The sequence below is a fragment of the Phoca vitulina genome, unplaced genomic scaffold (assembly GCF_004348235.1).
Source record: "Phoca vitulina isolate PV1807 unplaced genomic scaffold, GSC_HSeal_1.0 scaffold13, whole genome shotgun sequence".
Classification (NCBI taxonomy): domain Eukaryota; kingdom Metazoa; phylum Chordata; class Mammalia; order Carnivora; family Phocidae; genus Phoca; species Phoca vitulina.
This window is the reverse complement of record NW_022589716.1, coordinates 43,466,602-43,494,368: the sequence shown is the minus strand read 5'-3', so window position 1 is coordinate 43,494,368 and position 27,767 is coordinate 43,466,602. Positions and strand designations below refer to the sequence as shown.

Genomic DNA, 27,767 nt, shown 5'->3' with positions numbered 1-27,767 from the left:
AACATCGGACCTTTCCAAGATGGCGCCAGCGTCGCATACTTATCGTCGCTATTATTACAGATACTTCCGGTTGTGCCGAACGCAGGCATTTGAGGCCTGCGGGAGACTGTGCGGGGTCCAGCTTTGCGCTGAGACGCCCTGGCGCCAGAATGGACCGGAGGAAAAAGCCTTTGGATGTTACGGCCTCCTCGGTGAGTGCGGGCACAAATGATGCTACGGGGCTCCGAGTTCTCCTCATGTCCACTAGACAAGAATCTCGACCTTGTTTCTTCACTCGGGAGACCCAGACCTGGCCTTCCCTCAAACAGGAACCCAGACCTGGCTTTTCTCAGTTGGGGACCCGGGCCAACTTTTCTTACTTACAGGACCCCGCACTTGGCTTCTCCCCTCGGACGTACACCCGGACCAGGATTCCCTCCTTAGATACAGACCTGAACCTGGTGTCTTTTCCCGTTTAAGAGTGTCCCTGCCTCCCCTCTGCGACAACCGGGCCAGGCCTCCTTGCCAGTCCTGTCTCCGTGTGTGCTTGCTGTGCTGACACATTCCCCTTCCTCGTTTCCTTTCCAGTCCAGGGACCAGCAGGGTCCTCCCAGAACATGAGAGAGGGTGACTTATTCCCCGGGATCCGAGAGCGCCCAGCGTCCCGATCAGGAACTAAACAGTTGTGAATGCACCCATAGGTTGCGGTGCCTGCGGGCTGTAAGGTCCAGCAGGATGTAAGCAGTTTTGTTAAAGTAGCTACTTCGAGGAAGAAAACCTGCTCGGAGTACGTTTCTGTGCAGTCTCATTGAATCCTCTCAGCTGCTTTAGAGAGTAGGTGCTATTAATATCCGTGTTTTATAGCTGATAAATTTGAGGCCCAGTGAGGGAAAGTGGCTTTCCCCATCTTACATACAGAATTCTTAGTGATAGAACTGGCGCACTCAGGCTGTTTGTCATCAGAGCTACTGCCTTTTCTGTTACATGAGAGCAAATTGCCTAATCTTTGATTTAATCTTCAATTACCTGCAAAGTATTAGGATGCAAAGGGAGTGCAAAGGAAAACTACTATGTGTCCCAATATTTGAGTCTCTTTTCCTTGTCTAATATTGAAAATTAGTACTGGTTATTATGGTTGCGCATAAGGAATCAAAAAGCTATAAATATTATTCTATCCTGACAGGTTAAAATTTAGCAATAACCGTAGTAGAAATGCCATCTGGAAATGGACAGTTTTCAGAGCATCTTCCTTTTAAAACTCAAAAGTAGTCATAGAAGAGGAAAATGTGTGGCTAGAAAATTGTTACAGTGAAGAAGGCTCAGAAGAAGGGTCTACAGTTTTTGTGTTTAGAAACTTAGTATGTCGTGGGATGAAACTGCCCTTAGCGTTATTAAATCCCTGCCAAGGCTGCTTTTAAATTGACGTCTTCCAAAATAGATCATTGAACTCAGTCATTTTGATTTCCCTTAGAAGTCAGTCTGTGATGCTGGGCTTTATAAGTATCTGATTTATAGGGAGCTGTATCTGGACCTTTAAAAAGGAAACTGTCATTTTATCTTTCTTTGCGGAGTACACAGTGGTGATTGGTACAAGTGAGAGATAGGCACGGATATTCACCCAACTGCCCTGTTCCCTTTGCCCTGGCCTTTCCTGTTCTTGAACCCTATGATTCAACTAAACTTACAGTTTCTAGAACATACATAAACTTGGAGCTCTTCTCATTCACTCAATCCACTTTATTTCTAGCTGTTGAAATCTTGCGTATCTCTTTTTTTTTTAAGTTTTATTTATTTAATCTCTACACCCAACATGGGGCTCAAGCTCATGACCCTGAGATCAAGAGTTACACACTCCTCTGACTGAGCCAGCCAGGCGCCCCTTGCCTATCTTTTAAGGCTCAGCTCAAAGTGTCTCTGATCACTGTGGACAGAAGGAAATGCTCCTGTAGCTGAACTTTTATGCTCTTTTCTTCTACCACCTCCCCCCACCTTTTTAAAGATTTTTTTAAGTAATCTCTACACACAATGTGGGGCTGGAACTCAGAACCCCGAGATCAAGAGTCTCATGCTTCACCCCCTGAGCCAGTCAGGTGCCCCTGTTTTCTTCCACTCTTGAAGTCATTTATTACATTTTACTGGTATTATAAGTTACCTTTTTTTTTTTAATTAGGTTGTAACTGTTTGAGGCAGGAGAATGTCTATTTCATGTTTGTATCCTATTCTTCAGTGCTCAGATAGTTGCTGAACAAAGACCTTTTTCTGCAGAAATAATAAATTTTGATGATTAAATGAGATTACAGTATAAAAAAGCCAAGTACAGTGTCAGGCAGAGAGAAGGTATTTAAAGTTGTTAGTTCATTTTTTTTTTTTTAAGATTTTATTAATTTGTCAGAGAGAGAGAGAGAGAAAGCACAAGCAGGGGAACAGCAGGTGGAGGGAGAAGCAGGCTTCCCGCTGAGCAAGGAGCCTGATGTGGGCCTTGATCCCAGGACCCTGGACCCCGGGATCACGACCTGAGCCGAAGGCAGCCACTTAACCGACTGAGCCACCCAGGTGTCCCTTAAAGTTGTTAGTTCAATCTGAATCTAACAGATGCAAACTTCATTTACTTTGCTTAATCACTCTCCCCTTAGCCCAGTATTGAAGGTTAGGGTAGAAATACATTACCAACAGAACTGGAATGCAGTATGACTTGGTTTTATTTTGTACATTCAGACATTTAATTTTGTATCCATTATTGTCCATTTATAGGAACTTTAAATCTTACTTTGAGAATTAGAAGAACTTGGAAATCTAGTCAGTCATTAGAATTAATTAAATGTTTTTGTTTGCTTATTGGTTTTATTCTAGTTGGTAGACCTTAAGGCTGAACTCTTCCGAAAACAAGAAGAATTCAAACAAGAAAAACTTCTAAAAGATTCTGGCGTTTTGGGAAAACCAAAAACAACTAATAAGGTAAAAATAAGATCTAGTTATCTCCATTAATTCCAAATATGGGGGAATTATACCATACCTAGGTTTTTTGAAAATATCCTGGTCTCTGCTACATATAAAAATTAAAGGAAACTCCCTTGTAGCTGACCATCTGCATAAAATGTTTTATATTAAAATAGAAATTAGAGCATTTAAAAGAAATTAGAGCATTATAATACTGTAATTACTTAGCTCTTCTTTTGGAAGAGTGCATGTTTTAATTAGTGGTTTGTGTACATTCTCATGGAAGATCAGCTGTATAGGTATTATTAATCCAAACAGATAAATAATTAGATAATACAGCAATATAGCAGAAAATGTCAGGGTCTTCAACAGTTGTGAGTAGGTTGTGGTATTTATTACTTATATTACTAAATCTATTGAATTAAGTTGTAATCATTCAGGAGATAATAGATAAGTAACTGTATCTTGTAAAGGAATTCTTTATATAATTTAGGGCTTTTTTTTTTCAGCACTAGCTTTTCCTTGTATAGTCTATTTGCACGACATAGGTTGGCTGTCAGATCTAGTTTTCTCCATTGATTCATAAGATCTAATCCGTTTTTTTTTCTTCCGATGTGTAAGTAGAGATTTTTGTTTTGCAATCACTTGGTTCTGTTTTGTCTTTTTAAATAAATATGCTGCAGAAACCAAGTATCTGGAGCAAACAGAATGCAGGAGTTTCAAATCGAGCTGACAAGGATGCAGAACAGAAGATCGAGGAACAGAAGACTTTAGACAAAGCAAGGTAAAGTTAAGCTCTGCTAACTGTAGTTGCCTCTGAGGCTACCCAAGCAAAGAAGTGAGAGTTCCACTTTTACGCTTCTGGATTTACAGTTTTAATTTTGTCATCTTTTCAGTCATATGCTCTATAAATATAAAATAGACTCTAAGAATAATATAATTTGCAGATGTATTTGTAGTCTTAAGAGAAGACATAACCGCAGTCTGAAAGATGAAACAGAGTCCCACTTTGAGCCTTTGTTAGGCTCTAAGATCATCAACAAGTGTTTAAGAAGTGTCCGCGTGGTGGTGTGGCTCTGGGCTACTAGGTAATTTGACAGTAGCATTTAGAAACTAAATTTTCCCCCTAGCTTTTTATTTTGAAAAACTTGAAAACAACAGAATAGTTGAAAGAAGAGTACAATGAATCTTCTAATACTATTTACCTACGTTCACCAATTAATGTTTTTCCACATCTGCTTTTGCTTCTCTCTTTCTCTCCTCTTTGTGTGTGTATAGAGAAACTTTGTTAAACATCATGATACTTTGCCTCAAAATATTTCAGTATGTATCCGCTAAGAGCAAGGACATTCTCCTACATCACTACGATAATGCTGTCATACCCAAGAAATTTAACACCAATAAAATAATATTATCTATTATATGGTCTATAGGCAGAGTTCACCAATTATCCTGATAAAATTAAGTCCTTTATAGTTTTTTTTAAATTTAATCCAGAATTCAAAGATTGCACATTGAATTTAGTTGTCATATTTTTCTTTCTTTTTCTCTTTAAGAGGGAGACATTTTGGTTATAGCATGGCTTTCTTTCTTTCTTTATTTTAAAGTTTTTTTTTTTTTTTTTTTAGTAATCTACACCCAACGTGGGGCTCGAACTCACAACCCTGAGATCGAGATGTACACTCCTCTAAGCCAGCCAGGCACCCCAGATGGCATATTTCTTTAGTCTCTTTTAATCTAGACTAATTCCCATGCCTTTTTGTTGTCTGTTATACCATTGCTGTTCTTGAAGAATCCAGACCTGTTGATCCGCAGTGTCCCATAATCTGATTAGAGTCACATTAACTGCTTTTGCTTAAGAATATGATGTACATGGTGTGTCCTTCCTGTTGGATCACAGCAAGAGGTTCACAATGTCAGTTTGAGTTTTTATTGGTGATGAAGTTTGATCACTCAGTTAAGATAGGCCTGCTAGATTTTTCCACTGTAAAGGTGCTTGTCCCCATTTGTAATTAATAATAATCTAAGGAGGGAAACTCTGAGACTATGCTTGTTCACCAACATATTTCCACATCGTTATTACATTGGTGATTTCAAAGTGATGATTTTTCTAATTCTTTCGTTCCATCTTTATTTTTATTTTTCATTCCATTTATTAGCTGACATTCTTCTGTAAAGAACTCTCCCTTATTTGCAGTATCACTCTAGATTCAGAGAGAACCCCAAGTTTTAATGTCTGTCATGACTCATGTGCTTTTGGATCTATTGCATAATAAAAACTGCAGTAGCAAACAGTGGTCGCTAAGGTTGCTCAGCTCTTCTGGGTCTGAAAAAAAGAGGCAGGATATTAGCACATTTGGGGGATTGTTTTTCTTGGCATTTGACCTGTTCCCAGCAGACATGGGATATGTTAATTTTTGAGACATCTTTCTCACCTACTGGACATATTCTCAGAATTCTAATTTGTTGAAAGGTACTGTAATCTTTTATTCTTTATAAATGTATAAACTCTGTATAACAGTTTCCCCGGGTACTTTGCTATGATTTTTTTTCTATTCAATGACCTGTTAACGTAATACTTCGGCTTCACTGCGCTTGTGAGGAATCAAGTCTTTCCTTGGTCTGCAGGACTTCTGCGTCTCCCCAGAGCTCAAAACAGGCAGGGGCAGTCCCATGAGGGTGTAAGGCCTTAGGCAAGTTACTTCTCCATTGAGATTTTTCTTATCTGTGAAGTGAGGCAGTTTATACTCAGCTCCTGGAGCTCTTGAGGGGATTAAAGGAGTTATGTAGTGTCTGGCACATAGTAGTTTCAGATAAGTGTCCCATGCTCTTGCCCTCTGAATTCCATCTTTCTTACTCGACTGAAGAAATTGTTCCTTGAAGTCTCTAATGACTTCCTCATCTACTAAATCCAGTGGCCATTTCTCTGATATCTTGCTTGATCTCCATTATTCCTTTGTAGACTCTTCTGCCATCTTCTTTCTGTTACACTGCATCCAGACTCCTTATCCTTTCCCACACGTTCCTGTACCTGCCTTTCTCTGTCCTTATTTTGTGCCCCTCTCTCCTGTACTCAGCATCCTCCACCGCTCTGGTCTCTGCTTGAACATACCAAGCTCATTCCCACCTCCTCTTTCCTCTGCCTCACTTGCTTTCTTCCCAAGATCCTCTCATGGTTGGCTTCTTGCTCTATAAGCCTTAGCTCAAATGTCACCTTCAGAGAGGTTTCCCCGGGCTTCCTTTTCTAGCTTAGTATCCGCCCGGTTACTCTGTCCTGACACCTGTTTTTTTTGTGTTTTGTTTTTTTTAATTAAAGTTTTATTTTCATGAAAAAGTAAGAGTCTATAATGACAGAGGTTATTACATTAAGCCCCCTCTGATATAGGGCAAATTAACCTTTTGGAAGTTGAAGGGCCTCCAGTGGTGACAACTGCTTTTATTTCTTCCCCTTGACAGCACTTGTCTGAAATCCTCGTTCTCATTGATTTGTTACTGTCCTTCTCCCCTTCTATAACAAGAACTCTATGAGCGTGGGGACTGTGTCTTGTTGACTGCCGAGCCCTTGGTGCTTGAAACAGTGCTTGGCACAGAGGAGGCCTGGAAGCAGTGCCCGTGGAATGAATGTGTAAAATGGGAGAGGAATCTTTCTGACCCAGATGGCAGAGAAGCACATGCCGTAACTGACGGCAAGCTTTCGGGTGTGGTCTAGGTACTCTTCGTGGCCACCCTAAGAGGGAGTGCTGTTTTTTTCATCTATTCCAGATTTAGGAATTGGGGGCACAAGAGAGGTGAGGTAGGTCGCTCCAGAGCACACAGCCGTGTGACCAAGGGACTTTGTTGTCTCGGGACGCCATTAGAAATGAAATTTTCCATTGTGATTAAGTGTGATTCTTCACAGGCAAAGCTCAGATGACCTTTTTGGGGCTTCTCTTTGCCATCATTAAGTATTTCCAGAATAAAGAATTGCCAGCCGTCTTACTGCGTCTGTACCCACTAAAAAATAAACGTCATCAGAATTAATGTGAGCAGAGAGGCTGCTTTATTGAAATACCAGGGTTGATGTTTGTTGTTTATTAGCTATGTGTCACAAATAAATTATTCATGCTTTGTATAAAACAGATACATATATATTTTTTAACATTTGTAAAATATAAATTCCGTTAATTAACATATAATGTATTATTGGTTTCAGAGGTACAGATCTGTGATTCATCAGTCTTAGACAACACCCAGTGCTCATTACATCACATGCCCTCCTTAATGTCCATCACCCAGTTACTCCATCCTTCCACCCCCCTCCCCTCCAGCAACCCTCAGTTTGTTTCCTTTGTTTAAGAAGAGTCTCTTATGGTTTGTCTCCCTCTCTGGTTTTGTCTTGTTTTATTTTTTTCCTCTCTTCCCCGATGATCCTCTATTGTCTTTCTCTGCTTGACTTATGTCACTTAGCATGTCCTCCAGTTCCATCCCTGTCGATGCAAATGGTAGGTATTCATCCTTTCTGATGGCTGAGTAATATTCCATTGTGTATGTATACCACATCTTCTTTATCCATTCATCTGTCAATGGACATCTGGGCTCTTTCCACAGTTTGGCTATTGTGGACATTGCTGCTATAAACATTGGGGTGCAGGTGCCCCTTTGGATCACTACATTTGTCAGATACTATATTTTTAAGAGACTTGTAAGAAGTTGGTCTTTAGCTACCTTAGAGAAGCCTAATAAGCCATGGATGACCAGGGACCCTTGTCTGAAAACAGTAATGCAAAGAGTTTACACTGAATTTGGTGATCTATTTGGAAGGTTGTGTATAGAAAATGTTTTTGTTTGGACATCTCTCTCCCTTTTTTGGCATTTAACTTAGGTTGTACTTGGCATTTGCACCTGGAATCTTACTTCATTATTTATTTTCAGGTACTGATTGAGAACTTGTGCCAGGTATTGTTTTAGGCCCTGGGCTACAGTCATGAATAAGAGAAACATGGGCCTGTTCTCACAGAACTGACATTTAGTCGACAAAGCGGGCGTTGCTGGGTCTGAGGGTCCCCTTAGGGCGGGGTGGTCAGCTCGAGGTATAGCCGCTGCATCATCAGACGGGCCTCTTGTGCAGGGCACGACACGCAGGCAGCCTTAGCAGGAGTGGCAGGTGTTGGACCATTTCTAATACTTGTCTTTTTTTCTCCTAGGGAGAAATTGGAAGAAAAAGCCAAATTATATGAGAAAATGACTAAAGGAGACTTTATAGGTAAATACAATAATTTATTTATACTTCTCTATTTTCTGTAACTTATACAGCCCTGTAGTATTTTGTTATTTGTTATTTGTAATACAGATGACTTTCTCTGCTGGCATGGAGACAAGAAAACCCGCAGTAATTGTTGACTGCCTAGTGTGTGCCAGCCTGGGTTAGGTGCTCTAAGGGGACAGACAAGGGCAGTATAAGCCAGATTCTCTGCCTCTGCCCTCAAGGGGGTCGTCATCAATGGAGGCTAATGATGCAGAATGAAGCAAAGGTAGGAAACGAGGTCTAAATAGACTATCATTATAAACTCTTATAGCTATGTTAAAAAAAGACTGGGAGGAGTTATGGGTATATCAGCGTGTTGGAGTTATGTTTCCTTTTCTTTATTTTCTATTTTTTCTGTGATGTGCCTGTAATTCCTTCTAAAATAATAAAAAAATCCCCCTTTCCTCATACCCTCCAGAAAAATAAAACCCAGCCTACAGTTAGATAGCAGAAGAGATTTTACAAGGCAGTGTGTATTTCATCGCCAAAAGGCATGTAGGGAAGTCTTTAGGGAGAAGGTAGGCTCTGATAGGGTCTTAAAGGCTTTGGATAGCTGGAGAAAGGGATTCTGCAGGGGGAGAGTGGTGAGAGCAGATCCTCAGAGGGAGGAGAGGGCCAGTGTCGGCAGGACAGACTAGCGTGGCTGGGCCTGATGGGCTGGGAAGGGGGCAGCAGTAGAGAGGCAGGGCTGGAACCCTGGTCATTGGCTACCCAGACAGCCAAACTCTCTCTTCCCAGATGGCAGAGGCATGTTCCCTGCATGGCAGGGAGCCCCGTGGGGGAGAGTCAGGCACTCTCAAAGCTAGGGGACATGGGGAGAGGCCATGTCTTTTTCCTGAAGAAGCAGCAGGGTGTCCTTTAACCGGGAGGCCTCACTGTTATGTGGTCTTATAACTCTGCTCTGGGAATGCACATCTCTTTCTCATGTGAGTTATTTTGTGGCTTTAAAAAAAATTAAAGTCTTTTACTTTTGATGCAAACTTGACTTGTATTGTTAATCAAGAAATTAGGTCCAAAGACCCGTGGATGTGGGGATTTGGTTCTGTCCAAAACAGCAGGCCCTGATGGGCATAGTGGCCCCGCGTGTTTGGGCAAGTTGAGTTTTGGAGCCTCAGTTATTCTCCCCTCTACACTGGGGCTCAACACCAGTACTGGGGACATGGAGCCTAGTGTCTGCTCCATACAGCTCGGTACTGTCCTCAGAGAAGAACTGAAGTGACTGTCTAAAGTCCAGCATAGTGAAACTTCACATAAACCTTATTTTGAGTACATCAACTATCTTGGGTTAAATTAAAGTCATGGATTGTTATTTAACTTTCAGTGTATGTTTTAGCTCAGGCAGATCACAAGCCACACGTCTCTGTGTGCCCTGCAGATCCTCCTCGCACTATGCCTTGCCTGAAAGTGGTGTTCATTGGGTTGAAAAGAATTCAGATGACTTCTTTTACCCTATACAGTGATCCTTAAAACCTATACCATGGCAGTATAATTAGGGCTAAGTAATGTCGCCTCTTAATTGGGGAGGACTATGTAGCAACAAAGGTCTATTGCTCTGGTCTGGCAACATGAGCATTGCAGTCCTGCTTCGGCATTTTATCATTGGGTGGATGAGTCTCTTGAAATCAAAAGGTTTGATCTTAAAATTGCATTCCAAGACCGTATTGCTCTCTCATTCTGTTGAGGAGGCAACAGAAGACTTTAAGCACTTTTAAGACTTTTGTGTGTGGTATGTGTTTCTGATGGCCTATTTGCAGCTTCCCTGTCAGGTCCATGGTGGCTCTGTGTCTTTGAAGTGTTCAGGGGGTGCTGGGGGTGGTGGATGCATCGACTAGTGAACTGTCCAGGGCCAGTGTAGCTGCCCAGCGGTGAATGTGACTGCTTCATATCAATTCCATCTGTGGTTTACTTCTTTGAAAAGAATGTCAAAAATCTGAAAATTGATTTTTCTGTCTTAGATGAAGAAGTGGAGGATATGTACCTTGTGGATTTCACGCAGAAGATCATAGACAAACACAAAGAAATGGAGGTGTTTGGTGCCAATAGAGATTCTAGAAAGGCAGCAGAAAGAGATGATGATGAAGAAAATCTTTCTGAAAAAGATATACCTCCTCCGCAGGACCCCAGTGAAGAATGGTTGGTGATAATGACACAATTTGGTCATGTTAACATTCTCAGACTTGCGTTTACTGTTTTTTTTTTTTAAGTAATCTCTATGCCCAACATGGGGCTCAAACTTACGACCCCAAGATCAAGAATTCCTTGTTCTCTCGACTGAGCCAGCCAGGTGCCCCAACTTGTATTTATTTTCCAAAAGTGTATTTGTTTGCGTGTTATCAAACCACTTCTCCTTATTCTTTCTCAGTTTTCTTTCTTTTAAGATTGGATTTACAGATGTAGAAACAGTAACTCCAAAGAAGAAGTAATTACAAGACTGAGCCAAGTGCAAAAGGCATTAATACACCTGTTTCATTGGCATGGAAGAGTTGTTTAGACAGAAGCATGTTCCTTTGTTACCCAGGCTGCTGCCCATGTCATTATTCAGACAGGGAGAGTCACTGTCTAGCCGTTGGCGATGTTCATTTCCATAGACAAGAGGCAGGCAGAGCCGGTCCAGTAAACCTTACTGTGGCTGGGACCTTTTCCAGCAGTGAGGTAGACGCATTGCGGACCTTGGACCTGCGTAGCACTGGCTCCATCTTTCACTGGCAATATGACCTTGATCAAGTTCCAGCCTTGCTGAGGCTGTTTCCTCACCTGTAAAACAGGTGATTGTTTTGCCTTAAACTCCCTTGGAAATCAGAGTATTCTAAGCTACCCAAGAAACTGCTGTCTGTGGAGTATAAGCAGACCTTTCATAAACTTTTATTGAAGTTATCCTGAATTTTATCTACGTGTAGGTGAATGATGGGGAAGCCAAACTTGTCTTTTCTTTATGAGACCAATACGTCAATAAGTAAAGAGACCAGAATGAAAATTCCCTTCTGATGATTTTCTCTACTTAACACTTTGTTTAAGACTGGGAATAATCCTACCTGCCCACCCTCCTGCCTGTGCATCTTCCCTTCCAGGCTCAGATAGTCTCATTGTTGTGGTCTTTGTTAGGAACTGCTTAAGATGGTTTGTAGCACTTGACCTTCTGTCAGCTATTGGCCCTGCTGGCAGGAGTCGGTGATGAGCATGAGAGAGCAGTGCCAGCTACTGAGGATCACAGGGACCCCACATCTTCGTACTACTGGGGGTGTTCCCAGTGGTCCAGAAACAACATTCACATTGGGATAGAACAGGTGTTTGCTTAGCTGCTTTCTAAAAATTTATCTTTGGGCTAGGTTTTCTGGCTGCATACTTGATACAAGCAATCCAAAGGAAAGCACATACAGCGCAGTCTCTACCATGGATGCTTTTCCTCATCCTTTTAGTGTGAGTGATTTCTCCCTCACCCGGACTCTGGTAGCACTTAGATACGCTTCCAGCTCCTTTGGGTCTTAACCTTTTATTTAGTATTGACACAAAACTGGCCTCATTACCAGAAAAAGATTTGAGACAAACTTTAGGTCCTTTTTATATCCTCCCTGCTGTTGTTAGGAAGTGTTTCATGGGCACATGCCTTAACTTCCCCCTGGAGCTCGTTGAAGATGGCATGACTCTGAGTCCTCCTTTATTACTCTTGTACCTCAAGTAATTGTTTCCCTGGGGCTTGCTCAGTGATTGCTGATTACACAGAGCACTTGCTCACTACTGTCTTGCCACTTCTGTTTTGATGGGATCTGTACATTTTAGAGACCTTCTTCAGAAACAGAATAGCCTATGATTGCTTTTCATAGCAGAAATCTCATCTCCTTTGAAAGGTTTAATGTCTTTTTTTTTCCTTACTAATGCCTGTATGATTACAAGCAATTTGTCAGTGATTTGAAGAGTTTGGAGGGCAATTGAAGGTGTCACATGCCACCATATGGTGAAGGAAGACGCACTGCAAGCAGTTCTAACACTTTTTTTGTTTTTAAATTAAGCTCCAGAATTGTAACTACTTGTAAAATCCTTTTGGTAGTTAAGTTCCAGGTGGTGGAAAATCTTTCCGCAAAAATACTGTAAATAATTACTCAGACCATCTGGCTAGATGATTTTCTTTTTCTATTCATTAGAAAAAGGGTTGGGGGGGTGGGAAAGAAACTGCTTTCTGCAGTTGGAGGTTTTATTTCTTGTGGTAAGTAGCGCTAGGACTATAGTAGTAGATTCTCAAACATTCCGTTTTCAAGTCATGGGCTAACAATTGGAATCAGCATGTGGAAGAGGAAAGAAACTGCTAACAAAAGCAAAGCCACATATGTGAGACTCTGACCTTGAGCTGCACGAGCAGTACTGACCCCTTTCTGTGTTTTTAGCACCCTGCTAAAGCCTGGGAAATTCCTTGCCCATAATTAAACAATAAAAAAATCTGTTGCATCATAATGCAATTGAAATGTTTTCCATGAAAATCTGTCCATATTTCCTGTTGTGGGAAGTTGGTCTTTCATTTTGCCTTGCCGTCTGCCTGGTTCCCTTGGCTGTCTAGTTTGGGCAAAGATGAGGAAAGAGGAACTAAGTAAAAGATAATAGACTGGCCCACCGCCAGGATGCTTTTGCAGTACAAAATGTGTGTTGCTTGGCTTCCTCCTAATTCATGGGTCCTCAAAATATCATGACTTGAGAAATTACTAATTGGAAAGAACTCTACCAATTAGAAGAAATAAAAGAATAAAAAGTCAGATTTGGGAAGACTGAGAAAATGAACAAGTTGAGAATGGTACAGAGCTCGGTTATTCTGATGCTGATAAAATATGTGTAATTGTCTAAACCAGATTGAAGTCAGTTCTGAGATGTTGCAGCAAGAGTCTATATGGGGTATTTATTTTTGAAATCAGAGACATACATGATCAATCATTTTCTGCAGTTTCTAAACCTAATGTTTAATCAAGGGCATAATGAGCTTATTGTGTGTCAACTTTAAACTTTAAAAATCATGTTCTTATCAGTGGTAATGGTCTCTCAGGTGGAGGTTTTTTTTGGTAGTGAGGCTTACATTAATTTTTTTATTGTGCACCAACTCCCTAACTTAGGGAACCATATGTCATGTACAAAGCCGCCTTAACATGTTTTCACTCTTACTTCAGGGTGGATTATGTGGATTCTTTAGGGCGATCTCGGCGCTGTATGAAAAAGGATTTGCCAGATTTGCTGGAGATGGATAAAAATCTTCAAGGGAGGCTGTAAGTGTGTGATATGCAAAGCTTTGCCCAGGTCTGAAATGCAGACACAGGGATTGTTTTGTGAGTGAGGCTGCTTTTAGTTCATTATCTTTGATGGTCCAGTAAGGAGGTTTTTTTCTTAACATACAAAAATATTTGCTGAAGTACTCTTTTGTGGCTAGCATACACACATAATACACACTCAGGGAACAACCTGAATAGTTAATCATCCATACTGTGTAGCTACTAAAACGGATGGATGAGTTGGAGCTGTATCTGTTTATTTGGAAGGGTGTTTCATATCAGAGTCAAAAATATAGAATGAACCCAATCCAACAAACAAACCTCTGTGGAGAAAGGTGTTTAGGAATGTATACTTGGTTATCCCATAGCAAGTGGGAGCAGAGAGGTAGTTAGCTTTTTAACTTTCTCTTTATACATTTTTGCATTTTAAAGTAAGGGCCTTAGAGCTAGATTTTTTTCTACAGGGCCTAAGACACATCGAAGAGATAACTTGTTCCCATGCTCCAGGGAATAAAATTCCCCTCACCAAGGGCAGTTTTTATGAGGAAAATGGTGGGAGAAGGTCCACCTTGTCCAAGTCCTTTAGGTTCAGATAGGCCTGGGTTCAGCACAAGGAAGGAAATGCAGAAGCCCTGAGCTATCTGAGAGAGGCCAGGAGGCGCTACCCGGACTGCAGCATGATGCAGCTTCGTCGGCCCTGTGCAGGTGACCATGCATAGGAGGCTCTGCTTCCTCCTCCCCTTTAGCCCAGAACCAGGGTGGAAAGGAAAGGGATTTGTCTCAAGTGCTGAGGCAAGATTCTGGTGTGCTATTGTAACAAGTCGGCTGCTTGATTAAAGAAAGGTAAAGACCGTTTTTGCAATTTCCCAGTGGTATTGGGTCAGAAACTTCTGTAAGGAAGTTGCTTGTCCATGATCCAGCTTACTGAACTGAAGCACTGCTGTCTCACGGCTCTTATCTAAAGAGTTTTGCTCTGTTCCCTTACTAGTTTCGTTAGTCCTGCTAATGAGAAAACCTTATTATCCGAAGATATGAGAAAAGAACTTCAGCGCCAGCAATGGGAGGAAGAAGAAAGAGAGGCCTTGAAAAGGCCAATGGGGCCCATCCATTATGAAGACATTCGTGAAAATGGTATGATCATCTTGCAGCTTTTTAATCTTTTTTTTTTTTAATCTTGAACTAATGGCAAGCATAAAGGGAAGTATAAAGCAGCAGCTCTTATATAGAAATAAAAGATTCTGATTTTGAAATTGAAGATATCCCCTTTGTTCACTTCTTAGCCTAAAGAATACTCATATTGGGAATATCATTCCTACAGAGGGTCTATTAATCACAAGGAGATTTTTTTGGCTTAGCTGCTTTTTTTTTTTTTTAAACTTGTGCCAAATATCACTGCATTTCTTTTAGCTTTGGTAGGAAGGTTAGCCTGAATCTAATTCATTAATCAGGAAACTCTAATCTTTTGAATAATTTGATTCATTTCAGAGGCACGGCAACTTGGTGTTGGATATTTTGCTTTTGCTCGAGATAAAGAGTTGAGAAATAAGCAGATGAAAACATTAGAGATGCTGCGTGAACAGGTAAAAATTAAATTCAGAATTGATGTTAAGAAGTATTTGAGCAGTTGGTTTCTTGTTGCACCATATTACAAAAACAATCTATTGGGGCGCCTGGGTGGTTCAGTTGTTAAGCATCTCCCTTCGGCTTAGGTCATGATCCCAGGGTCCTGGGATCAGGCCCTGCGTTGGGCTCCCTGCTCAGTGGGGAGCCTGCTTCTCCCTCTCCCACTCCCCCTGCTTGTGTTCCCTCTCTGCTGTGTCTCTCTGTCTCAAATAAATAAATAAAATCTTTAAAAAAAATCTATTATTTATTTAAGTCAGTTAATTAATATTGGGCAAGAGAGAAAGAGAATGAGAACCAAGTGGGGGGAGGGGCAGAGGGAAAGGGAGAAGCAGACTCTCAGCTGAGCAGGGAGCCTGATGTGGGGCTCCATCCCAGGACCCAGAGATCATGATCTGAGCCGAAGGCAGACGTGTAACTGACTGAGCCACCTAGGCACCCCACAGTCTATTTTTCAAATTGGTATTCAGAATGGCTTTTTTTTTTTTTTTAAGGAAATGTTATATTTAGGGACGCCTGTGCCTCTGCCTGCCGCTCCTCCTGCTTAATAGTTAATATTCAGAGCAGTGATGGACAAAAGTGCATCAAATTTTCAATTTTATTAAAGATTGATATTTCTGATATTTAATAATGTTATAGCCATAAACCAGATATTTTATTATTACTTTTTAATTGAAGTGAAATTGACACATAGCATTATATTACTTTCAGGTGTACAACATAACTATTCAATATTTGTGTCTATTGGGAAATGATCACCACATTAAGTCTAGTTAACATCCATCACCGCATAGTTACAAAATTTTTTTTCTTGGGTTGAGAACTTGTAAGGTCCACTCTCTTAGCAACTTTCAAATATGTGTTACAGTATTATTAACTGTGGTTGCCATGTGCTACATTATATCCCCATGACTTGCTTATTTTATAACTGGAAGTTTAAGTACCTTTTGATTCCCTTCACTCATCCCCTCCCCCCCCCCACACACTCTGTCAACCACCAATCTGTTCTCTGTATCTATAAGCTTGTATTTTGGGATTTTTGGGGGGGTGGAGGTTAGAGTCCACATATAAGTGAGATCATACTGTATTTGTCTTTTCCTGTCTAACTTATCTCACTTGGCATAATGCTTTCAAGGTCCATCCATGTTGTTCAAACGGCAAAATTTACTTCTTTTTTATAGCTGAATGATATTCTGTTCCACATATATATAAACACACACACACATACATGCACACACACGCCTTTATCTATTCATCCATTGATGGACACTTAGATTGTTTCCATATCTTGGCTATAATTCTACAGTGAACATGGGGGTGCAGATATCTTTCAAGTTAGTGTTTTTTTCATTTTCTTCAAATAAATATGCAGAAGTGGAATTGCTGGATCATATGGTAACTCTATTTTTAATTTTTTGAGGAACCTCCATACTGTTTTCTATTGTGACTGCACCAGTTTGCATTCCCACCAACAGTGCACGAGGGTTCCCTTTTTTCTACATCCTTGTCAATGCTTTTTATTTTGTCTGTTTGATAATAGTCATTCTAACAGGTGTGAGGTGATATCTCACTGTGGTTTTGATTTGCATTCCCTTGATGATTAATGATGTCCGGCATGTGTTTATAGGTCTGTTGGCCATCTGTATGTATTCTTTGGAAAGATGTCTATTCAGGTTATCTGCTGGGGGTTTTTTGTTTTTTGTTTTTATTTGTTTCTGTTTTTTTCTCATCTGCCTGTTTTTTAATTAGATTGGTTTTTGTGGGTTTTTTCTTTCTTTTTTTTTGTACTGCATTGTATGAGTTCTCTGTATATTTTGGACATTAATCCCTTATCAGATAATATGATTTGCAAATATTTTCTCCCATTCAGTAAGTTGTCTTTTCATTTTGTTGATGGTTTCCTTTGCTGTGCAGAAACTTTTTAGTTAGATGTAATCCCATGTGTTAATTTTTGCTTTTGTTGCCTTTGCTTTTGGTGTCACATCCAAAAAATCATGGCCAAGACTGATGTTAAGGAGCTTACTGCCTATGTTTTCTTCAAGAAGTTTTATAGTTTCAGGTCTTATGTTCAAGTCTTTAGTCCATTTTGAGTTAATTTTTGTGTATGGCGTAAGATAGTGGTCCAGTTTCATTCTTTTGCATGTGGCTGTCCTGTTTTCCCACCATTTATTAAAGAGATTGTCCTTTTCCCATTATATATTATTGGCTCTTTTGGCATAAATTAATTGACCATATATGGTCGGGTTTATTTCTGGGCTCCCTTTTCTGTTCCGCTGATCTCTGTGTCTGTTTTTATGCCAATATCATACTGTTTCAGTTATATAGCTTTGTGCTATAGTTCAGAATCAGGGAGCCTGATGCTTCCAGTTTTGTTCTTCTTTCTCAAGAATGCTTTGGCTTTTCAAGATCTTTTGTGGTTCCATATAAATCTTAGGGTTGTTTGTTCTATTATTATGAAAAATATTTGTTGGAATTTTGGTAGAGATTGCATTGAATCTTTAGATTGCTTTGGGTAATATGGACATTTTATCAATATTAATTCTGCCAATCTATGAGCATGCTGTATGTTTCCATTTCTTTGTGTCTTCAGTTTCTTTCATAATTGCCTTATAGTTTCCCTTGGTTAAATTTATTCCTAGGCATTTTATTCTTTTTGATGTAATGGGAATGTTTTCTTAATTTCTTTCTGATAGTTTATTAGCCTATAGAAGTCCAACAGATTTGTGTATGCTGATTTTGTACCCCATAACTTTTTTTTTTTAAGATTTTATTTATTTATTTGAGAGAGAGAAGATAAGCAGTCTGAGGAGCAGAGGGAGAGGGAGAAGCAGACTCCCCCCTGAGCAGGGAGCCCGACATGGGGCTAGATCCCAGGACCCTGAGATCATGACCTGAGCTGAAGGCAGATACCCAACCACCTGAGCCACCCAGGTGCCCCTGTACCCTGCAACTTTACTGAAGCCATTTATTCTAACAGTTTTTGGGTGGCATCTTTAGGCTTTTCTATATATAATATCATGTCTTCTGCAAATAGTGACAGTTTTATCACTATTATTTATCAGTATCAGAATGCTCTTATAGTTTCACGAAGGTAATTGCTGTTCTGTTTTGGTGTTTCAGACTTTAAAATTATAGCTGCTCAGAAGTAACTTATGTAACTTTGATGTTTTAAATTTGGTTTTAAATATGGTACTTTTGGAGTGGCCTGGGTAAGAAAATAGAGAGTTATTTAAGGGATTTATTTAAGGGATTAAGGAGGAGAACAGAATTGGTTGGTTTCCTTGAATGTGAAGATTCCAGGATGCTCTGTGAACACTCGCTAAACTTAGAAAACACACCAGAGGGCTTGTATAAGAGGACCACATAGGTCTGCGTTTTGAAGATCTCAAGGCTAGCTTCTTAGAGGTCGCATGAAAACCAATTAGCCTCTTTTTAAAATAAAATAAATTATTTCATCCCTTTAAACAGAAATATTGTGAATTTGGCTTACAGTAAATAATGTTCTAATTTTCTTTTGTATTCAGACAACAGATCAGAGAACAAAACGAGAGAACATAAAGGAAAAGCGAAAGGCTATGTTAGAAGCAAGACTTGCTAAACTCCGACAAAAAAAGATGAAAAAGTCAAAAGAAGATGGAGCAGAGGAAGAAAATAGAGGTATATCATGGCGCATGTATCTGACCTTCAAAAGGAAAAATTTTAGTTCCATTGATGTCTCAACAAGTAGGACTGGCAATATGGAAAGGAGCCATTTCGTTTTATTCTCTAAGCAAGCAGAGTACCTCTGAGGTACTGCCAGGAACAGGTTTTTATAACCAGAGTGGTGCAGGGTGACACTCCAAAGAATCTTTTTCTATAGACAAAAATACTAACAAACAGGACATTGTGTTACTTCATAGAACGGCATGGTTTTTTAGTAACAGACTTAACTGAGAGAAGAGATGTTTTAAGATAAAGTTGAGTTGTACAGACACGTTTTGGACCGAATTTCTTTTGCTATGGCTGTATGTTTTTTGGTTATTATACATTCATGTATTTTAAAGAAGAAATATATTCACAAAATCAGATAAAAGAAAGAGTTTACAAATATGAGCCTGGATGGCTCACGAAAGGTCACAGTGTGTGGAAACACTGTTACATGTGTTCCTGCTGGCTTGCTGCCTGCAGTGTGAGTTACCCTAGTCTGGGCTAAGCTGTCCTGACCGAGACCCCTGCATGGACTGGCTCACACAAGGTGGAAGTCTGTTTTCTGTTCTAATGCTTTAGAGGTGGTGGGTTTCCAGGCAGGTAGTGGCTCTGCTCCAGATGGTCAACCAGGCCCAGCTTCTTCCTGTCTTCCTGCTTCTGCCATCCCTAGAGTGTTGCTCTACCTGCAGGGTGGAGGCTTGTTCCCTAGCACCTGTTCGAGGCCCAGCCCCAGGGAAGGGGAAGGAGGGGAGAGGAACCAGCTTCTTTAGGAATGTGAATCGAAGGCACACACAACCCATGCATTTACATCCCACTGGCCCGAATGCAGCTGCAGGGGGCTGGGGAATGGCCCGTCTAGTGAGGTGGCCACACCCGCAGCTGAAACTGGGGGCGTTGTGTTCCCAGGAGGAAGAAGGGGGTGCGGGTGTCAGGGGCATGTACCAGCCTCTCCAGCCCTAACAGAAGCCTGTGCCAAGCCACTGGCCATCTTCTGATCTGAACACAGCTTCAGCTGAGCTCTGAAAGGAGACCAGAAACACTGAGGAATTGGGAAGTCACCAGTGCCGTTTTGTATGATGCTAGGTCCCTGAAACATGTTAAGCTCTGCATACTGTTTCTCTGTTTTTGCTCTACTCCTCAACATCTGTCATTTCCACAACATGTGAAGTGCCAGCACAGTGGTTTTTAAAAACCCATTTTCTTTAAAAATCTGGCCAAAGGTGAATAGCCTGCGGCCTCTTGCCATGCGTCAGCTCTTCATCACCCTATGTCCCCTTGCTTTGTCTGAGACTCCTACTTTAGTTGAGTAATTGGGGATTTCTGGCCCTTCAGTTGTTGGTCTGGGGAAGCGGGGTGCCATAGTGGGAAACACAGACTTTGAAATCCATCCAACCTGGGTTTGGATCCTGGCTCTGTCTCTTTCTCCTTGTGTAGCATTTCTGAGCTTAATTTTCCTCATTTATAAAGTAGAAAAACCAATACTGACTTTGTTAGGGTTATTACAAGAATTACACGAACTGTTGTGTACAAGGTACTGAGTCCACTGCCTGGGCCCTGATAGGTGCTCATTAAATACTAGTTATTACTTTTACTCTCAAGATTAGCGTGTTATATTTATTGATTATTTTTTAAATAGCTTTAAGCTTTACTATAATAATGTCTTATTCTCTTGCAAAAAATAGATGTTATTGGACCTTTGCCACCAGAACCAGAGGCTGTGCCAACTCCACGTACTACTGCCCAGAGTAGCAAAGTGGAAGTCATTGTTCAGGAGAGGAAGGATACCAGGCCCGGAGTGCCCCATGTCCGAGAGTGGGACAGAGGAAAAGGTAAGGGGGCATGGGCTTCAAGGTATAAATCCTTTCCAGTGATGGGCCTTGCACAGGAGATTTTTCTGGTTCATCTCAGTATGATTCTCATGAGTCTTAGTGGTCCCTTGAGGTTTAAGGAATTCTCCAGATCTTTCGACTGGGTTCTTCTTAGTACCCAGGCACTAGCTGTTTGTAAACAGGGGTACTAGAAAGTGTGATCATAAAAGACCAGGGTCTACAATACATCATTTCAAAAGGACAATTTTTTAGAAGGACTGGGTGAAGTTTTGTAAATTCGTGCTACCCCCATGTGGCTTTACAGCTTTGGAATGCCCTTTTTCAGGAGCCACTTTTAAAAATCTTACAAGGTTTGGTATTTTAATGTCCTCTGTGTTCTTTAGCGTCTCCTTTACGTTCAGTTGAAAATAGTCTGCGTCTGTACACCGTGATGCCCACAGCAGCTTCTTGTTGGAAGAGGCTATGATTTATGTCTCTTCAAATGAGATCGTTAGAATAGTACATTAGCTCATGCTGTTTGAGCTGATGAGGTCCAAGTGTCAAGTAAAAGATAGGCAAATAGGCGAGTGCCTTAGGTTAGTGCTGCTGTTAGCAGTAGAGCTGAAATACCAAATGAGATTTGGACAGGTGTCTTTTTGTGTCTTCTAAAACTCAATAAAGGTCAAAATTTGTGTTTTGTTGTGAAGTACCTACACCATGTCAAGCAAATAATCTGAGGGTTTGATTTTTCTAGATTTCTCTTTCAATTATAATTTTAGTGCCCTTAATACTTCCAGAACCTACCAGCCTTCCCCACAGAGCCTTCCTTGAATTTTTCCCCATCTGGAAGTAGGCACTCCCTTTTCCTTATATTTTTGTAGGCATTACATAGACCTTATATTATGTTATTGCTATCCTTGTTCTCCAGAGAATGGGAGTTGGCTTTTAATATATAATAACTGAGGAGTAATAATGATCAGTTCTAATAATACTTTCTTATTTTTACTAGAATTTTCCTTTGGGTACTGGTCGAAGAGGCAGTCAGATCTCCGGGCCGAGAGAGATCCTGAGTTTGCTCCACCATCAGATTACTTTGTGGGTCAAAAGAGAACTGGTACCTTTGGTAGCCAGACATGGAACAGACCTGCACCTGCACAGAGTGACTCAGGACAGCGCTCTGGCCAGAGCCATGACCCCAGCTCTTCACATACATCATCCACTCCCGCCCCCAGCAGGCCACCACAAGCCGCCACAGTCACTTTCGAAACTCTGGATGATATGATATCGTATTATAAACAAGTGACATGAACTTCAAAACCATTCTCACTTGGGTCTATACTGTGGTGGTGCCTTTTTCTCCCAAATTAGGGAAAATATAACTTAGAGACAGAATAGTATCTTTCTCCTCCTGTCCTTTCCCTAGAAGATACAGACTTCAGGTTGGATTTGTCAGCAAGGAAGAAAGTGAATGGTACTTCGGGAATTCTGTGGCCACTTGGCTGTTCATTTCTTTCTGATTGATATGGTGACCTGTCCGTCTGGATTTATGTGTAAACTGTCATAATATGACCCTGAGGAGTTTGTAATCCTGTTTCCTACCCACTCCCTTGGCTTATTTGATTTAAGGGTTCCATTCCTTTCCTTTTGCAAATACTAGCATGCAGCTCTCTTTGTTCCAAGGATTCAGCTTCCATATCAGTTGATGGAGCATCTGTCAGGAGGCATGTTTGCCTGTCAAAGTGGCAAATGAGGGGACACTGTGTGGGGCAAGTGGTTTAGTCTCCAAGGGGACCCTGAAGCCGGTGGACTGTTAAGCAATAACATTTGAAATGATAAGGAAGACCAGGGAAGAGAACCTCATAATCCAGAAAGGTAGAAGGTGAAGTCACTTTTATTGTCAGCACACAGGCCTGATGGGCATTCATTGTGTGTGGAGTGCCTGGGGCCCATGTGGAGGCTATTCGCCGAGTCAGAGAGTGAGAGGCTCCTTAGCTTAAGGGTTAGTTTTTCAGCTGGGCCTGTCTCTCTGCTGTGCCCCCTGTAGGCCCTCATCACTTTCAGGAGCCACATCACCTCAGAAGTCTAATTGAAATAGACCTGGGCTGGAGTGAGAGGCAGGGAGGTCCTTTCATCTTTACTACCAGTGAGTTAGTGAGCAGAGCTCCGGAAGCATTTCCTGTGCCTGAATACATCCCGTCCTCTGCCTGCTGCACCTCCGTGTCTTCTCAGCTCCAGACAAGCAGTGGGAGTTGGCCACCAGGCCCATAGGGCTCCAATGGCTGCCTCCCAGGCCAGTGAATTCTGTAAGAACATGCTAGAGCAGATCTTCCAAGTGCCAGAAGGAGCCTCTACTCCTGTGGGCTCTGATCCACATAGTTTCAGTGGTGTTGATGGGAGTGCTCATTACAGATTGCAAACTAGAGCCCAGAAAAGGTCAACGATTTGTCCAAGGTCATGTGGCATCAAACGGCAGTTCTGGGACTTAAATGTAGCTTGTTTAGGCTCATGTTTGCTCCAAATTCGATTTCTCCAGTGCCCTCTGCTCTCAGTCTTGTCACTCCAATATCAAGTAGTACTAGACAAAAATCCCAAATTCTTGCAAACTTAACCTCTGAACTCTGTGCCAAGGGTAAAGTTGCCTGTCCTAAGGGTCATTCTGTCAGTCTGATCAGGCAAATACCTCTTTTTAAAAATAATACATTAAAATCAACTGACCCAGCCACCTTTTTGCAGAAATTGATAAGCTGATCCTAAATTTGTATGCAATTGAAGAGACCCAGAATATCCAAAACAATCTTGAAAAAGAACAAAGTTGGAGGACTCACACTTCCTATTTCAAGACTTACTACAAAGCTACAGGAATCAAAGCAGTGTTGGTACTGACAGGATAAGCACCTAGATCCATGGACTAACACTGAGAGTCCAAAAAGAAAGCTATATTTCTGTAGTCAATTGATATTTGACAGTGGTGCCAAGGCCATCCAATGGGGAAAGAATAGCTTCTTCAACAGATGATTTTGGGACAGCTGACTATCCACACGCAAAAGAATGAATTTGGACCCATAACTCGGGCCATAAACAAAACCAACCCAATGTCAAAATGGATTGAAGACCTATACATAGGAACTAAAACTACAAAACCAACTGAAACAGCTTGTAGGACGAAGGGAGAGGAGACAGAAAAAGAAAAATTGGAATAGTAGAAAAAATAGAATTATTAGTTATACTGGAATCAAAAAAAATGGAAGAAGGGAAGGAAGAAAACAGACAAATGAGAAAGATGGAAAGAGGGTATGGTTATAAGGTAGAGCAGAAGGACTTGAGAGGCTGTTTGTGGAGAAGGGACAGGAAGTCTGGTCAGGCAGCAGTAAGCCCTGTGGGAGCCAGTGGTCATGAGAGGGATCCCCAAATAACCTTTTGTCACCCAGGATGGCCCAACCTAAGGTGGACGGCGAAGCACTCTGCACATTGGCTCATGGTCAGTGTCGACTAGTAACTGTAAGTCATTTTCTCTAGGATTTCAAGACTATATAAACATTTCTCATTTTGTCTTAGCATACAGGTAGTTTAGTGTTTCGGGAGCCCAGTTGTTACATCCTCTTGCCTTTCAGACCCAGAGTTCAAGTGTTGATCCAATTCTGGTTTTACCGTTTCTCATGGGCCTGTTTTGTACGTGTGTATCCAGCAGATGGCGCCAGCATTCTCAAGACTTCAGATTTCACTCTGCAACAGCACCGCCCAATAGAAATATGATGTAAGCCCTGTTTTCAGTTTTCTGGGAACCACATTAAAAAAGTGAAATTAATTTTATGATATACTTTATTTAATCCTGTATATCCAGAATATTTCAACATTTAATTATATTAAAAATACTGAAATATTTTACATTTCTTTTCACACCAAGTGTTAAAAAATTTGTATGTCCACTGATGGACATCTCAATTCAGATGCTAAATTTTCATCAGGAGTACTTGGTCTATATTTATATTTCTTAGAATATACAGTGAAAAAGTAGATTCACACACCCAAGTTGTTCCAAACACACAAACCTTTCCGAGTGTGCCAGTAACTGAATCAAATATCAGTTCTTAATACAATTTTAGTTCCTTAGTCATACTAACCACATTTCAGATGCTCAGAAGACACGAGGCTAGTGCTACTGTCCTGCATAGCACAACTCTGATCTGTTTTTATAGGCTTTAGGGTCTGACTACACATAACCCTCCCCTTACTAACTAAAGGATTGATAAACATTTCTTCCAGGCATGCATTAAGCACGCAAGCTATTCTTACAGCAGTGTTTAACTCGGAGGCAAGGAGTCTTGAAAACATGACCACACCTTATTCATTTTTTTGTAGAGCTAAGCGAAATGTTTTGGATCAGAAATTGCTTTGAATTATTTGTTTTCATTGTAATCTTTCCTCTAGGCCTTTGTGTGTTTTGATACAGTCCCTTTGAATTGGCTAAATAAATCATTTTGTTTGCTTGCAAAATTCCCAAAGGAGAAACTTTAAATCCATATACATGAGATTCCTGCTATGTTTAGCCATACATTTGCCAGAGATTTGTGGGATCATTTATTTCCTCTTAAAGCCACAGTGCAGCCTGCAGGATGGTTTTCAGCTAACCTTGTGACATCGAGATGAGGCAGTAGAATTTAGAATTTGGAACGGGTGGGTACTGGTCTTTACAGTTAATACCACATAGAGGAGCCACGCCATATGTGCTTAGTTTCTTTTTCAGCCAGTGCATTGAACTAAGTCAGTTATATGTCAAGCAGTTCCTGTAAAAAGCTATATGGCTAAGGTAAGTGATGATAATTAGAATTTGTTGACCTGCTGAAAATCGTGAGAGAAAATGAAACCCCCTGGCCCTCCCACCCAGCCCTTGTGAGCTGCCTTGGTGAGGCATTTAGCTAGTGTAGGTTATGGACATCTAGCTTAATGTTTAACGTTTGGGGTCGGGGGGAGAGAATGATGTAATAGGTGTACATTATTGTCTAGGAAAACTGGAAAAAAACGAAGCAAGGTGTTTTAATGAAAACCTGGCACTCAGGCCCAGTATTGATCTGTTACTGTGTTTCTTAATAAATCCTGGGCTGCATTTATATACACATGCATATTAAGTGCATGTTTGTCCAGTGATGGGAATGGTCAGAAATATTCTTTGTCAACCTCAATTTAAACAGCTTCTTTCTCCACCACATTTCTAACTGCCACGTTCTTCCTAACTCTGAAAACTCGCCTGCTTGGTGGCAGTTTTGCCTGGTGGTAAGCATTTTCACTGGGGTACGTTGTTCTCTATTTCTCTTTCTGATCGTTATCAGCAATGAAGCTTCCATGAACTTGAACATGGGGGGTAGTTTTAGACACTTGACCCCTCAATGCCCCTTGCCCTGCCCCACACCTCTCTGTACATGTTGTTCAGGGTTGTTTATGTAAACTAGAAACACAAAAGTAGGCCCTGTTCACAGCCCAGTTCTCCCAGGTCACAAATACGTCTGAGAACAGCACTGCTATCTTTGCAGGGGACCCAGGATTTGTTGTCTTCTTCCAAAAATGAATTGATTTTTTTTATCGAGGTTTAATTTACATATAACATACTAGTTTCAGTTGTACAACCTAATGACTTGACATTTGTATATATTACAAAGTGATCACCATTTTACCATCCATCACCATACATACAGAATTCTTTTTCTTGTGATGAGAACTTTTTTAAGATCTATTCTCTTAGCAATTTTCAAATATGCAATACAGTATTAACTATAGTCACCATGCTGTACATTATATTCCCATGGCTTATTTATTTTATAACTGGAACTTTGCAGTTTCTGACTCCCTTTACCCATTTCGTCCACCCCCATCCTCTCCCTCCGGCAACCACCAGTCTGTTCTCTGTTTTTGTGAGCTTGGCTTTTTGGTTTTTTGGGTTTTTTTAGATTCCACTTATAAGAGAGATCATATGGTATTTGTCTTTCTCTGTCTGACTTATTTCACTTAACATAATGCCCTCAGGGTCCATCCATGTTGAAACTGGCAAGATTTCCTTCTTTTTGTGGCTGTGTAATATTCCATTATATATGTGAATCACATTTTCTTTATCCATTCATCCATCAATGGACACTTAGGTTGCTTCCATATCTTGGCTGCTGTAAATAATGCTGCAATGAACATGGGGGTGCAGATATCTTTTCCAGATGGTGTTTTTGTTTTCATTGGATAAATACCCAGAAGTGGAACTCCTGGATTATATAGTAATTCTATTTTTAATATTTTGAGGAACCTCCATATTGGTTTCCACAGTGGTTGCACCAATTTACATTCCCACTAACAGTGTACGAGGGTTCCAATTTCTCCACATTCTCTCCAACACTTGTTATTTCTTGTCTTTTTGATGATAGTCATTCTAACAGGTGTGAGATGATATCCCATCGTGGTTTTGATATGCATTTCCCTGATGATTAGGGATGTTGAGCGTTTTTTCATAATTTACAAAAATCATCTTTACCTTAGAAGAGGCTTTATATCTCTGCTTCCAATTATAATCTACATAAGTTTTAAGGGATGTGTGATCAAAGTAAACATACCATCTTTTAAAATAATGTTTTTAAAACTGAGCTGCGCCAATAGTTTTAATTGCTATCTAATAGTTCATCAAGTTAATCTACATTGTTGTTAAACACTTCCTCAGTTGTTGGCTGGCTACATTATTTCACTATTAGAAATGAAGAGGCTATAAGCATCTTTTTGTTTGGCTCAACCAGCATTCATCTGTATCCAAGTAGCTTCTCTCCCTCTTTTAAACTGTCCCCCTGGGCATTACTTTCAGCAGTGAGATCACTGGGTCAAAGGGATGATCATTTTTATGTTTCTTGGTGGGTCTTGCCGGGAGACCCATCTTAATAAGGGCCCTTGACGTCCTGATAAATCTCCCTGGTGGAGGTTGCAGGTGGTTTGCAAGTGAATTCTGCTCCAGGATGAGGGGTGACCATGAGGTTTCAGTCTCCTGTGTAAACCTTCCTTGGTGGCAGGCAGTTAAGCTTAATCGTATGTAGTGGCCCCCACTCTGCTTCCTCTTCAGATCACTTCTCTCTCCAGCTCAGCCCTTCTGTCTTGCTCATCTGCTTAGAGAATTCAAGCATCTGTTCAGAACATGCTTTATATACTGAACAACAGAAAGCACAGTGTCTTAATTTTCCTAGT

The 27,767-nt window shown here is 40.8% G+C and overlaps 1 protein-coding gene across 1 annotated transcript; it reads left to right on the top strand.

Annotated features, from left to right (window-relative positions):
• On the top strand, positions 1 to 26,172 carry CCDC174 (coiled-coil domain containing 174). The gene is made up of 11 exons (XM_032411998.1): positions 1 to 191; positions 2,830 to 2,934; positions 3,600 to 3,700; positions 8,100 to 8,158; positions 10,156 to 10,333; positions 13,348 to 13,443; positions 14,435 to 14,577; positions 14,932 to 15,026; positions 18,591 to 18,723; positions 20,436 to 20,582; positions 21,571 to 26,172. Exons 1-11 carry the CDS (start codon positions 150 to 152, stop codon positions 21,867 to 21,869), a joined length of 1,398 nt encoding a protein of 465 aa, XP_032267889.1. The 5' UTR covers positions 1 to 149; the 3' UTR covers positions 21,870 to 26,172.
• The last annotated feature ends 1,595 nt before the right edge of the window (positions 26,173 to 27,767 follow it).

Bases quoted from the DNA above. Each gene is read 5' to 3' on its own strand.
- CCDC174 (XM_032411998.1), top strand. From the start codon at position 150: ATGGACCGGAGGAAAAAGCCTTTGGATGTTACGGCCTCCTCG. The intron at 2,935-3,599 runs GTAAAAATAAGA...AATATGCTGCAG, and splicing joins AACCAAAAACAACTAATAAG to AAACCAAGTATCTGGAGCAA. The intron at 3,701-8,099 runs GTAAAGTTAAGC...TTTTTCTCCTAG, and splicing joins AAGACTTTAGACAAAGCAAG to GGAGAAATTGGAAGAAAAAG.